The sequence below is a fragment of the Hemiscyllium ocellatum genome, assembly GCF_020745735.1.
Source record: "Hemiscyllium ocellatum isolate sHemOce1 chromosome 27 unlocalized genomic scaffold, sHemOce1.pat.X.cur. SUPER_27_unloc_15, whole genome shotgun sequence".
Taxonomy (NCBI): Eukaryota; Metazoa; Chordata; class Chondrichthyes; order Orectolobiformes; family Hemiscylliidae; genus Hemiscyllium; species Hemiscyllium ocellatum.
The window spans coordinates 124,305-137,816 of record NW_026867482.1 but is presented as its reverse complement, the minus strand read 5'-3'; the positions used below and the strand labels follow the sequence as shown (position 1 = coordinate 137,816).

General features: G+C 47.9%; 1 protein-coding gene across 1 annotated transcript; it reads left to right on the top strand.

The window, feature by feature from the left end:
• Positions 1 to 470: 470 nt before the first annotated feature.
• On the top strand, positions 471 to 13,204 carry LOC132807357 (gastrula zinc finger protein XlCGF26.1-like). Its single transcript, XM_060821588.1, has 3 exons — positions 471 to 669; positions 4,601 to 5,849; positions 12,745 to 13,204. The coding sequence occupies exons 2-3, from the start codon at positions 4,992 to 4,994 to the stop codon at positions 13,201 to 13,203; spliced, it is 1,317 nt and encodes a 438-aa protein (XP_060677571.1). The 5' UTR covers positions 471 to 669; positions 4,601 to 4,991; the 3' UTR covers position 13,204.
• The last annotated feature ends 308 nt before the right edge of the window (positions 13,205 to 13,512 follow it).

The following is a 13,512-nucleotide window of genomic DNA, read 5'->3' as shown; positions in this document are numbered from 1 at the left end:
ATAGGATTCATGATCAAGGACACTTGCTGCAGACAATCCTCAGTAACGTGGAAACTCTCCCTAATCTCTCGTTTCCGACAGGAAGGGCATATGGCTCTACTAAAGGCCATTTTTGCTCATCCAAAATCTACAGACCCAGACAACAACAATTTCTTTTTGCTCTTAAAAAGATGTGCTCCAGGCTAAGTTAGCACTTATCACTTATAATTTTAAAATTTAATCAAGAGGAATTTTAATAAAACACTATAATCAAGAATGAACCCATTCTGCTCACTTCTGAACAGGCTGAAAATTGAATTAAAAAAAACTACGTTCGAACCCAAAAGAAAACCAACTTTCAGGGGCAGGGGGCGGGCACAACTATCGCCCCGCCTCCTATTGTTTCCGAATTCTTGGAGGACTCCTCCAGCCACGCCCCCTGAATTGACGAAGACGTCACTCATCAGGACCCCGCCCCTATACGAGCTGGCGCATGTGCAGTGTAGCTCCCGCAGCGGGACGGCGGCCGAAGGAACAAGGACCGAAACCGCTGGGTCCAGCAGCGCGTTCCGGGTCCGGGGATCCTTCTTCAGAACACGGACAGGTCTCAGAGACATCCCGGGGGAGGTCACCAGGCCCAAGCGCCAAGACCTGGCTCCTGCTCCCGGGGAGAGGAGATGGCGAGACAGGGTAGGATTGGAAACCGCGGGAGGAGGGAGACTGGGGAGTTTATAAACTTCTCGGGGGAGGCCTGAGGTCTCCAATGAAAGCCGCACAGGCCCACTGTTGACTTCACCGGCGAAGGACCCCTCGGGTTGCCCGGGCAACCGACGGCCATCTTTGTGAGGGTCAGGCGGAAGTTGTCTTTGGGCCGGGCTGGCGGGCGGCCATCTTGGTGAAGGCACCGTTCGCCGTCATTTCCGGGAGGTAATTCCAACCTCGGGGCAGCCTTTGTATCAACTAAAATTTCCTCATCTCACTCTCTGGGAGACCTGGCCCTGAGCTCGGTCTGTGTGCCCTTAAAACAGGAAAAGGAAGTGGGAGACAGGTCCAGAAAAAAACAACACTTAGATGGGTTGTGAATTTGAGGTGAATTAATGTGATAATTTGTGCCACTGGAACAGAATGTGGGTGTTTCCGAGATGGCAGTGAGCAGGAGGGCATTGACGTGTTGGTGTTAGTTTCAGTTTGTAGACAAGAGAAAAGGGCGAACACCAGGAGTGGAGGAAAGACATGAGGATGGATTTGAATTTCAATGCAGGGGGAGGAATAATGTGTAGGATTCGAATTTAATACAGTCAGCAAATAGATAGGAAAAGTGTTCTGTAGAAAGTTGAACTGTCCCCTCAGTCTTTTTTCCATCTTGTGCGCACAGTGATGTCTTTTGGACATTTCTTTTACAGGATGATGCGAGTTTCAGATGGGAAACTCAAGACAAACATCATAGCATGGAAACAGACCCTTCAGTCCAACTCATCCATGCTAACCAGATATCCCAACCTAATCTAAATCCACTTGGCAGCAGCTAGCCCATATCCCTCCGAACCCTTCCTAGTCATATACCCATCCAGATGCCTTTTACATGTTGCAATTCTACTAGCCTCTACCACTTCCTCTGGCAGCTCATTCCACACATGCACCATCCTCTGAGTGAAAAAGTTGTCCCTTGGGTCTCTTTTATATCTTTCCCCTCTCACCCTAAGTCTATGCCCTTTAGTTCTGGATGTCCCCCACCCCAGGGAAAAGACTTTGTCTATTTATCCTATCCATGATTATGATTTTATAAACCTCTCTATAAGGTCAGTCTCCAATGCTTCAGGGAAAACAGCCCCAGCCTATTCAACTTCACCCTATAGCTCAAATCCTCCAAACCTAGCAACTTTTTGTAAACCTTTTCTGAACCCTTTCAAGTTTCACAACATCCTTCCGATAGGAAGGAGACCAGAATTGCATGCAATATTCCAAAAGTGGCCTAACCAATGTCCTGTACAGCTGCAACATGACGTCCTAACTCCATTAATTAATACTCCAACTAATAAAGGAAAGCATGTCAAACACCTTCACTATCCTATCTACCTGTAACTCCACTTTCAAGGAGCTATACACCTGCACTTCAAGGTCACTTTGTTCAGCAACACTCCCTGGGACCTTACCATTAAGTGTATAAGTCCTGCTAAGGTCAGCTCAAGATTTGACAGTTGGATGACTTGGGCCATAGTCTGGCGTTTGGATCACCAGGTGCTGGGGATTTGTAAACTTTTAATCCCATCAATTTCCCCCAACACCATTTATACACAACTGCTCATTTCCTTCAGTTCTGCTCTCAATGGACCATGTGTTCCCCAACATTTTGGGAATGTTACTTGTGTCCTCCTTTGTGAGGATCAGAGCAACGTATGTGGTGAATTGGTCTGCCATCTCTTTATTCCACATGAGACCTTTGCCTGTTTCTCAGTGTAATTGTTTTCACTAATGCTATTTTTGCCTCTTCACTTACCCCATTTCCCCTTTTCATCAATCCTTCTGTTGAAACCTGAACTGCTCCCAGTCTTCAAATCTGCTGCTTTATTTTTAGCCAATTCGTACGCCACTTCTTTGGATCCAGTGCGATCCTTAATGTCCCTTGTTAGCTCTGGCTAGGCCACGTTTTGTGTTTTATTTTGTCAGACAGGATGGAACAACTGTTCCTTCTGGTGCTATTTAAATGTTTGTCATTTCTTTCAATAATGTTCCCTCATTTGTTGTAGCCTGTTCTTGTTTCTGCCATTGCTTTAGATTGAAGTCCCCAGTCTCTGAATCAACTGTGTTCCTCTTCATTTTAATGGAATGTTCTCTCACTCAGTTCTTCACTCTTCTACAAGGGGCCTCTCACAGCTACATTGCTGATTATTCCCTTCTCGTGGAGGAATTAACACTTTGGAATTAAACCGCCATTATCCAACAGAACCACAGCCACTTCTGCAATATTGTGTCTCCCTCCTATTGGAAGGATGTTGTAAACATGAAAGGGTTCAGAAACGATTTGCTAGGATGTTGCCAGGGTTGGAGGATTTGTGCTATAGAAAGAGGCTCAACAGGCTGGGGCTGTTTTCCCTGGAGCGTCGGAGGCTGAAGTGTGACCTTATAGAGGTTTATAAAATCATGAAGAGCATGGATAGGGTAAATAGGCAAGGTCTTTTCCCTGGGGTGGGGTAGTCCAGAATGTGAGGGTAATTGGTTCAGGGTGGGGGAGAGGGGCAGGTGTAAAACTGACCAAAAGGGCAATTTATTAACCCAGAGGATGGCACAAGTGGTGGAGGAAAGTACAATTACAACATTTAAAAAGGCATCTGAATGGGTATATGAATAGGAAGGGTTTAAATGGAAAATGGCTAATGGGATTTGAATGATTTGTAACATAGACAATTGGTGCAGGAGTAGGCCATTCTGCCCTTTGAGCCTGCACCACCATTCAATACGATCATGGCTGATCATCCTTAATCAGTATCCTGTTCCTGCCTTATTTCCATAACCCTTGATTCCACTATCCTTGAGAGCTCTATCCAACTCTTTCTCAAATGAATCCAGAGACTGGATCTCCACTGCCCTCTGGGGCAGAGCATTCCACACAGCCACCACTCCCTGCTGAAGAAGTTTCTCCTCATCTCTGTCCTAAATGGTCTACCCTGTATTTTTAAGCTATGTCCTCTGGTTTGGCACTCACCCATCAGCGGAAACATGTTTCCTGCCTCTAGCGTGTCCAATCCTTTAATATTCTTATATGTCTCAATCAGATCCCCTCTCAGTTTTCTAAACTCTAGGGTATACAAGCTCAGTCGCTCCAGTCTTTCAGCGTAAGGTAGTCCCGCCATTCCAGGAATTGACCTCGTGAACCTATGCTGCACTTCCTCAATAGCCAGAATGTCTTTCCTCAAATTTGGAGACCAGAACTGCACACAGTACTCCAGGTGTGGTCTCACCAGGGCCCTGTACAGCTGCAGAAGAACCTCTTTGCTTCTATACTCAATCCCTCTTGTTATGAAGGCCAGCATGCTATTAGCCGCCTTCACTACCTACTGTACCTGCATGCTTACCTTCATTGACTGGTGTACAAGAACACCCAGATCTCTTTGTACTGTTTGGTACAGGCGTGTTGGACCAAAGGGTGTTTCTGTGCTTTATGTCTATGACCCTGGCTTTCCAACGATGTTTGCCACGTCTGTATGTTCAGTTTTTCTGTTGTCGGTGTTAATGCCTCGATGTCTCATTTTGTTCCCCCCTTCCCGGGTCGTTAACCATTTTGTGTCTGGTTCTTCCTCAAGAAGCTGCATTGCAGTTTCACCCTGAATTGGCACTTTTTTTTTGCTTCCCAAAATCAGACCTGCTCACTCTCCGCAATATCCCAGTGTTGTGAAAGATATTAACTTCCAGGTGGAGTTATCCAAAATGCAGAGAGATGTCAGTCTTGGCTTTTTTGCTTTTCAGCCCCTGGAAGATCCTTCAGGAGAATTAGTTAGAGCGGAGTGAGATGGTGCTTTCAGTTTTGTGGAATACAAAAGAGTATTCCGTAGAAAGTAGAATTCCTTGTTCAGAATTTCTACCCTGGACAGACAGTGATGACCTTTGTAATCTCTTTTTACAGAGTATTGGAAAATCTGAAGACGGAAGTTTCAAGGTCAACAGATGAAGGGCTTATGCCCAAAACGTTGACTCTCCTGCTCCTCGGATGCTGCCTGACCTGCTGTGCTTTTCCAGCGCTGCAATTTTCGACTCTGACTCTCCAGCATCTACAGTCTTCACTTTGATGTCAATGTCTGACAGTCACTCAGTCCATCGGGACCGCAACAGTTTTCAACTATGAGTCTGTGAGAAGGAGGAAAGCTTTTTGGTTCTCATTTGAGTACGTTTTCAGCATCAGTGGGATTGGATGAGAGACCCAACTGTTGCAGCGCACTGAATGAGGAGTGTGTAGCAGCTATACGGCCTGGAAAGAGGAATTCACGACGTGTTTGTGCGCGACTGAAGCTTTGGCCATGGAGAAACCCGAGGAATCCCGCCCCGTGGAGAAACCATGGAAGTGTGGTGACTGTGGGAAAGGCTTCCGTGCTCCGTCTGCCTTGGAGATTCGTCGGCGCAGTCACACCGGAGAGGGGCCGTTCTTCTGCCCTGAGTGCAGGAAGGCCTTCAGCAATTCCTCCGCCCTGCAGGCCCACCAGCAGCTCCACACAGGGGAGAGGCCGTTCCCCTGCACTGAGTGCGGGAAGATCTTTAGCAATTCCTCCATCCTGCTGAAGCACCGGCGGGTACACACAGGGGAGAGACCCTTCAGCTGCCCTGAGTGCGGGAAGGCCTTTACACAGGCGTCCATCCTGCTGACCCACCGGCGGATCCACACTGGGGAGAGGCCGTTCTCCTGCCCCGAGTGTGGGAAGGGATTTAGTCAGGTGGGCAACTTGCATGTGCACCAGCGGGTCCACACTGGGGAGAAGCCCTTCACGTGCCCTGAATGCGGGAAGGCCTTCAGCTATTCCTCGGACCTGCTGAAGCATCAGCGCGTCCACACCGGGGAGAGGCCCTTCAGTTGCCCCGAGTGCGGGAAAGCCTTCAGCGATTCCTCCGACCTGCTGAAGCACCGAAGGGTCCACACGGGGCAGATGCCCTTCAGCTGCCCCGAGTGCAGGAAGGCCTTTAGCGATTCCTCTGCCCTGGTGAAGCATCGGCGAGTGCACACGGGGGCGAGGCCCTTCAGCTGCCCCGAGTGCGGGAAAAGCTTTGCCCGGGCCTCCAACCTGCTGACCCACCGGCGGATCCACACGGGGGAGAGGCCCTTCAGCTGCCTCGAATGCGGGAAGGGCTTCACCCGCTCTTCCCACCTCCGGAGCCACCAGCGAGTTCACGTGCCATCGCAGGGTGATTGAAGGAGTGACGGCCAAGTGTCATTATCGACTGGACGATCAACCCAGTTCCAGGGACTTCCGGGTTCAATTCCCACCGCGACAGATGGTGGAATTGGAATTTGGTCAGAAATCTGGAGTTCAGAATCTAACGGTGAAACCATTTTAGGGGTGTGGGGGTGGAGAAACCCCCATCTGATTCACTCAGTTGTCCCAGCTGCATCCTTTACCCGGTCTGGACTGTACGTGACTCCAGACCCACAGCTGTGCACCCACTCCCGCCCCCCAAAAAAGCCCCTGGCAAAGGAGCGGGGAGAAACTTACTTGGACACAGGGTATGGGTTGAAATTGCTGAGTGAGGCAATACTTCCTCCGGGTTACGGCTGTACCAAGGATCCAATTACAAAGAGACAACTCCGTGCTGCCCAATATTAAAGGAAGGGGGGGGCGGGGGTCTGTGTGCACTTTGATCTTGAGGTGTTTTTTAAAAAATCTACTATGCTTTCTCTGCCTTTTTGCTGGGGGTGGTGGAATCTGAAGCTGTAACAAAGTTGGGTCACAATAAAGGTTACCTGAAGTTACCCCCTGGCTCAGACTCTCATTGAAAGCTTTGAGCTCCAAGAGGTTTTGTTTTAAAGCTGCTCATTTCTTTCAGCCTCCTGCAGAGTTTCCAATGTCGTGTATCAGATGGAGCAGTGAATGAGGAGCCAGTACCGTTAGAATTTTTTCCGGAGTGCAGAGTGCACCATGTCATTGGCATTGTAAGGTTTCCTGGCAGCACCAGGAGCTGTGGGCTGTGTTCACTGGGAACGATGTGGAAGTGCCGGTGTTGGGCTGGAGTGGATAAAGTGATAAAATTACACAGCACCGGGTTATCATCCAACAGATTTATTTGGAAGCAGTAGCTTTCGGAGTGCTGCTCTTTCATTGGGTAGTGATGGAGCAGGAACATATCGCAACTGATCACAGTGTCATACTACTGATAGGATATATGGAACAAATCAAGATTGTAGTTTAGTCTTTCAGCTTCTAGAATGGGTTGTGGGTTATGTAATTAATATGTAAAGCTCAGAAGTACTTTTGAGTCACATTCTTGAGATGACTTAAGGTTTTATAAAAATCAGTGACATCTCAGCTGAGTACGTGAAGGATGTGAGGTTTGACTCTGTCTGTATCCCAATCTTGAATTTCCAAAGTAGGAATTTATAAAATATTACATGGATTGACTGCCTGCAGATTGTGTGCTTTTTTGATCAAAATTGAATGTATCTGCAAATGCAAATTTACCCCATAGACCTGTGTGTGTCTGTGCGCATGTGACTTTGTGTGTGAGAGTTTGCCTGTGTGCATGCTTGGTAATGTATGAGTGTGATGAAGTATAAGCCTATGAGAGGGTGAGAGTGGGTGGTATGTGTCTCTGTCTGAGAGACAGCGTGTACACGAGAACGGTATAGATAAAAGTGAGGAATTGCATTTTGCTTAAAAAAAAAGGGAGGACTAGTAGCAGTTACTGGCAGGGCCCTGGGTTATGTTGTAGAACAGAGACATGGGGGTGTGGTTCAGGTACATAGTTCTTTGAAAGTTGCATCACTGGTAGACAAAGTGGTGAAGAGTTGTTTAGCCCACTTGCCTTCATTGTACACACTGTTGAATGTTGGAGTTGGGACATCATTTTGAAGTTGTACTTTTAGAACACCAAGTGCAGTTCTGGTCGCCCTGTTATGGGAAGAATACTATTACAGAAGGTTCGGTAAAGATTTACCAGGATGTTGCCAGGACTGAAGGGTTTGAGTTATAAGGAGAGGCTGAGACTTTATTCACTGGAGTGGAGGAGGTTGAGGGGTGACCTTATTGAGATTTGTAAAATCATGAGGGGTGCAGGCAAGGTGACTCGCAAAAATAGTGAGGAGCATGTTTGGTTAGGTCGAGTCACAGGGGAAATTAAATATTGGCTGTACCGTGTCTTTTTCTCCTATTGGCATTTGACACTTAAATTTGTCATTAATCACAGCATTGCCACAGAGTGGACAGCGCACGCTCCTCGGTGTCAGCAAGAACGGCGCATGCTCCTAGCTGTCCGCTGCAACGGGGCGCGATCTTCTTTAGAAGCCAATGAGGAGCCTTGGAGGACCGAACAGAGGGTAGTCCTCCTGCCAATGAGAACATCCCCTATTGTCTGAATGCGGAAGTTGTAACTGAAAGGGGCACAGGCTGGACTGAGAACCGGTAGGGGTGGGCTGCCTTAGAGTGGTTGGAAGGTGGGAGGCTTGCTGTGTCTGTATTGTCTGCAATTCTGTATGTAACTGTATTGTTTAATGTACAAATGTCATTGTCACTGTCTTGTCATATGTGGAACTGGGATTTGAGGTTTGTCCTCATCTCCCTGTAAAATGGTCAAACGGTAGGGTTTGGGGCCTAGCTTTGCTGCTCCTTTCCCTTGTAAAATTGCTGTCTCTTGTACAGCTGTAAATGTTTATTGTAAACTGTTTTGTAATTTGTTTAATAAAATAAAAAATGCGGAAGTTGTCCCATGAGCTTCTGAAGCTGCTGCTGCACCTCTCTCTCTGAATGAAGATTGAGCTTCACTCCAGACTGCAACTTCCTTCCTCTGATTAACATCTGGGAGTACGGCACTCTCTTTTCAATTTCTTATTTCATTGTGGGCTTCAATTGTTGACTTGCAGCAACTGAATGTAAAGGCAGTGAATCCACGGAGGAGCAGTCTCAGGAAATGTTGATCCAGGTCTGTGTCTCAATTGGCAAACACAGTCCCACAGTGTGAAGTTGTTATAGCCTTTGCTGTGGGGAAGAAAACAGCAGAAAGGAAGTGCATTGTTTAATTGGTGATATATGGGGATGTGGAGAAGGGGAGGACTGCAGGTGTTGAAGATCAGAGTCAAAAAGTGTAGCACTGGAAAAGCACAGCAGTCAGGCAGCTTCCAAGGAGCAGGAGAGTTGAAGTTTCGGGCCCGAGCCCTTCATTAGGAATGATGTGTGGATGTACAAAGGGGTCTCAGTGTCCTTCTACACCAGTCACTGCCTGTTGTCAGACAGGTGCAGCAAGCAATCAGCAAGGCAAGTGTTATATTAGCAAGAGGAATTGAGTTCAGAAGTGGGGATGCCTTCCTGCAGTTAGGTTGGGGGAGGGGGTCATTGAATATATTCACGGCTGAACTCATCTGATTTTTGAACAACAAAGAGGTGGATGATTCTGGGGGAACACAAGAAAATGGTTTCAAGGCCAGTATAGAACAATTACAAGTCGGACGGCACAGAAACAGACCCTTCAGTCCAACTAGTCCGTGCTGACTATGTTTACAAACTAAACTCATTCCACCTGCCTGTGTTTGGTCCATATCCCTCCAAACCTTCCGGCTTTTGCTGCTCCTTGGATGCTGCCTGAACTGCTGTGCTCTTCCAGCACCACTAATCCAGAATCTAGTTTCCAGCATCTGCAGTCATTGTTTTTACCTCCCTCCAAACCTTTCCTATTCATGTCCTTATCCAAACATCTTTTAAACGCTGTTACTGTACCTGCATCCACCATTTCCTCTGGACATTCATTCCACACACAAACCACTCTCTCAAAGGAAAAAGGTGCTCCTCATATCTCTTTTAAAATCTCTTCACCTCGCACTTTAAAATTTGCTCCTAATCTTGAAACAACTCCTGCCATTCACCTCATCTATGCCCCTCATGATTTTTATAATTCTCCTATAATGTCGCATCTCCACTTCCTGTGTTCCATTGAAAACATCCCAGCCTATCCACCTAGATGTAGGTAAATTAATATCCAGTTATGATCTGTTCAAAACTGGTGCAGGCTCAAAAGACCAAATGACCTACTCCTGCTCCCAACTCTCTCACTATGTCCAGGACAGTAAGAGACTATAAGACAGGAGCAGATATTTGGCCATTCACCACATCGGGTCTGCTCATACCATTCAATCGTGGCTGATCGGTTTGTCAACTCCATTCACCTGCTTTCTCCCAATACGTCTCGATCTCCTTGATACTCAAGAACTTACCTATCTCAGTTTTAAATATACCCAGTGACCTGGCCTCCACAGCCTTCTTGTCAAGGAATTCCATAGATTCACCACTCTCTGGCTGAAGTTTTTCCTTTTCTCCATTCTAAAAGGTCTTCTGGTCCTAGTCTCTCTTACCAATTGAAATATCTTCCCAATGTCCAGGTCGTTCAGTATTAGGTATGTTTCAATTAGATCCCCCTCCTGGTGAGTATGGCCCTGTTAATCAGCATGAACCAGACCTTTCAGGATGTGGTACAGCAGGGATTAGGTTCAGCTAACTGAAAATGGAGGGAGAGTGTGTGGGATGGAGATCTTCAGCTTCTCTGGAATAAGGGATGAAAGAGATATAAATCAGAATTGATCGGATGGGCTGATCGGCCAAAGAGTGGCAGGTTGAGATTAATTTAGAGAAATGTGAGGTTTGCATTTTGGTCAAGCAATCCAGGCAGGACTTGAACAGTTAAGGGGAGTGTTGCAGAACAAAGAGACCTTGGTATGCTTTCCTTTATTGGTCAGAGCATTGAGTACAGGATTTGGGAGTTCCTGTTGCGGCTGTGCAGGAACAGGAACATGTGGTTAGGCCACTTTTGGAATACTGCATTCAGTTCTGGTCTTCCTGCGATAGGAAAGATGTTGTGAAACTTTGAAAGGGGTGGGAAAACTTTTATAAGGCTTGTTGGCAGAGTTGGAATGTTTGAGGTACAGGGAGAGCATGATAGGCCAGGGATATTTTCCCTGGAGCATCAGAGGCTGAGGGGTGACCTTATAAAAGTATATAAGGGGCATGAATCAGGGCAAGGTATTTTCCCCAGGGTAGGGGAGTCCAGAACTAGAAGAACATAGGTCTGAGGTGAATGGGGAAAGGGAAGTGAGCAGAAACGTTTTCACGCAGAGGGTAGTGGAGGTGTGGAACCTGCTGCCAGAGGAAGTGGTGGAGGCTGAAATAATGACACAATATAAAAGGCATCTGCATGTATGAATAGCAAAGGTTTAGAGGAATGTGGGCCAAATGCTGGCAAATGGAACTGTGTTAATTTAGGATGTCTGGCTGGCGTCTGTCTAGGTTAGGGTGGATTAGCCATAGGATGTGCAGGTTAGGTGCATTAGTAAGGGTTAAATGCTGAGCAATAGGGGTTGGGGATTGTGTGTGGATGGGTTACCCTTCGGAGGGTCGGTGTGAACTCCCTGGGCCGAGTGGCCTGCTTCCATACTATGGAGCTTCTCCGATGGGAAGATGGTTTGCAAACTGCGCAGGCGCACTGCGGACCAGACGGCCGCCGTTCGGAGCATGCGCAGTGTGGGGGCTCCCGCTGCCGGCCTCGCTCCATTGGTGATGTCACAACACGGAAGTGGCCATGTCAGTTTCAGAGTGCAACTCCTTCCCTCTGGGGAACTCTGCATCCAGGGAGGGAGGGGGAATCTGTTCACTTGTAGCAACTGGAGTGAATCCAGGGAGGGTGCAGACTCTGCAAACTAAAGGTGAGGAGAGACGGATAAATTGGGGGGGGGGTGACCTGAAAGACTTTTATAAAATGAAGAGGGGCGGGGAGAGGGTAATTAGACAAGGTCTTTTCCTTGGGATGGGGGAGTCCAGAGCTGGAGGTTAATAAGTTAAGGGTGTGGACGGGGGTGATTTAAGCGGCTTAAAGGGGTATTCTTTTTACGCAGAGGGTGGTGCATTTATGGAATGAGCTGCCAGAGGAAGTGGCTCAGGCTGGTACAGTTGCAGTATTTTAAAAGTCATCTGGTTGGGGATATGAATAGGAAGGGATCAGAGGGATTTGGGCCAAGTGCTGGCAAATGGGACTAGATTAATTTCAGATATCTGGTCAGCACCGAAGAGTTTGATCCAAGTGTCTGTTTCTGTGCTGTATGTCTGTGACTCTGGCTTTCCACAAACATTTGCCACATCTTTACCTTCAGTTTCTCTCTGGTGTCTATGTTAATTCCTTGATGTCTCATTTTGCTCCCCCGCTTCCCGGGGATGTTAACCATTTTGTGTCTAGTTCTTCTTCAAGAAGCTGTATTGCAGGTTCACCCTGAATTGACACTCTTCCCAAATCAGACCTGCTCACTCTCAGCAGGATCCTAATGTTGTGAAAGATATTAACTTTCAGGTGGAGGTATCCGAAATTCAGAGAGATGTCAGTTTTGACGTTTTTGCTTTTCTGCCCCTGGAAGATCCTGAATCAGCACTTTCAGGGGAATTAGAGTGGAGTGAGACCAGAGGGGGAGAGAGAGTGGGATGATGCTTTCAATTTTGTGGAATAACAAAAGAAAAGAATGTTCCGCAGAAAGTAGAATTAATTGCTTGTTCAGAATTTCTACTCTGCACTGACAGTGATGACGTTTGTAATTGCTTTTTACAGAGTATATGAAGATCTGAAGACAGAAGTTTCAAAATCAACAGGTGAAAGCCTTATGCCCAAAACATTGACTCTCTGGCTCCTTGGATGCTCCCTGACCTCCTGCGCTTTATCAGCACTGCACTTTTCAACACTGACTCTCCAGTGACTGCAGTCCTCACTTTGACGTCAATGTCTGACAGTCACTCAGTCCATTGGGAAAGCAACGGTTTTCAACTCTGATTCTGTGAGAAGGAGCAAAGCATTTTGGTTCCTGTTTGAGTAGGTTTGTAGCATCAGTGGGACTGGATGAGAGACCCTACCATTGCAGTGCACTCAGTGAGGAGCGTGTAATAGCTGTACGGCCTGGGAAGAAGAATTCACATTGGGGAGGGTCTCCACACGTGTGCAGCTAAAGCTTCGGCCATGGAAAAGCCCAAGAAATCCTGCCCTGTGGAGAAACGATGGAAGTGTGGCGACTGTGGGAAAGGCTTCCGTACTCCGTCTGCCCTGGAGGTTCATCGGCACATCCACACAGGGGAGAAGCCGTTCTCCTGCCCTGAATGCGGTAAGGGCTTTACCCAGGACTCTACCATGCTGACCCACTGGCGTATCCACACAGGGGAGCGGCCCTTCAACTGCCCCGAGTGTGGGAAAGCCTTCAGGAATTCTTCGAACCTGCTCAGGCACCAGCGGCTCCACACTGGGGAAAGGCCCTTCAGCTGCCCCGAGTGCGGGAAGGCCTTTGTCCGGGCCTCCCACCTCCTGACCCACCAGCGGGTCCACACAGGGCAGAGGCCCTTCAGCTGTCCTGAGTGTGGGAAGAGATTTACCCAGGCCTCCAACTTGCGGACCCACCAGCGAGTCCACACAGAGGAAAGGCCCTTCAGCTGCCCCGAGTGCTGGAAAGGCTTCACCTGCTCCTCCCGCCTGCGGAGGCACCAGCGAGTTCACGTGCCATCGCAGGGGGATTGAAGGAGCGACGGCCAAGTGCCATTATCGACTGGACTGTCAACCCGGTTCCAGGGACTCCGGGGTTTGCATCCCGCCCCGACAGATGGCAGAACTGGTATTCGGTCAGAAATCTGGAGTGCAGAATCTAACAGTGAAACCATTTTCGGGGGTTGGGGGTGGAGAAACCCCCATCTGATTCACTCACGTCTTTTTTAGGGAAGGAAACTGCCGTTGTGGGAAAGGATTCACTCAGTCGTCCCAGCTGCATCCTTTACCCGGTCTGGCCTACACGTGACTCCAGACCCACAGCAGTCTGGTTGACTCTACACT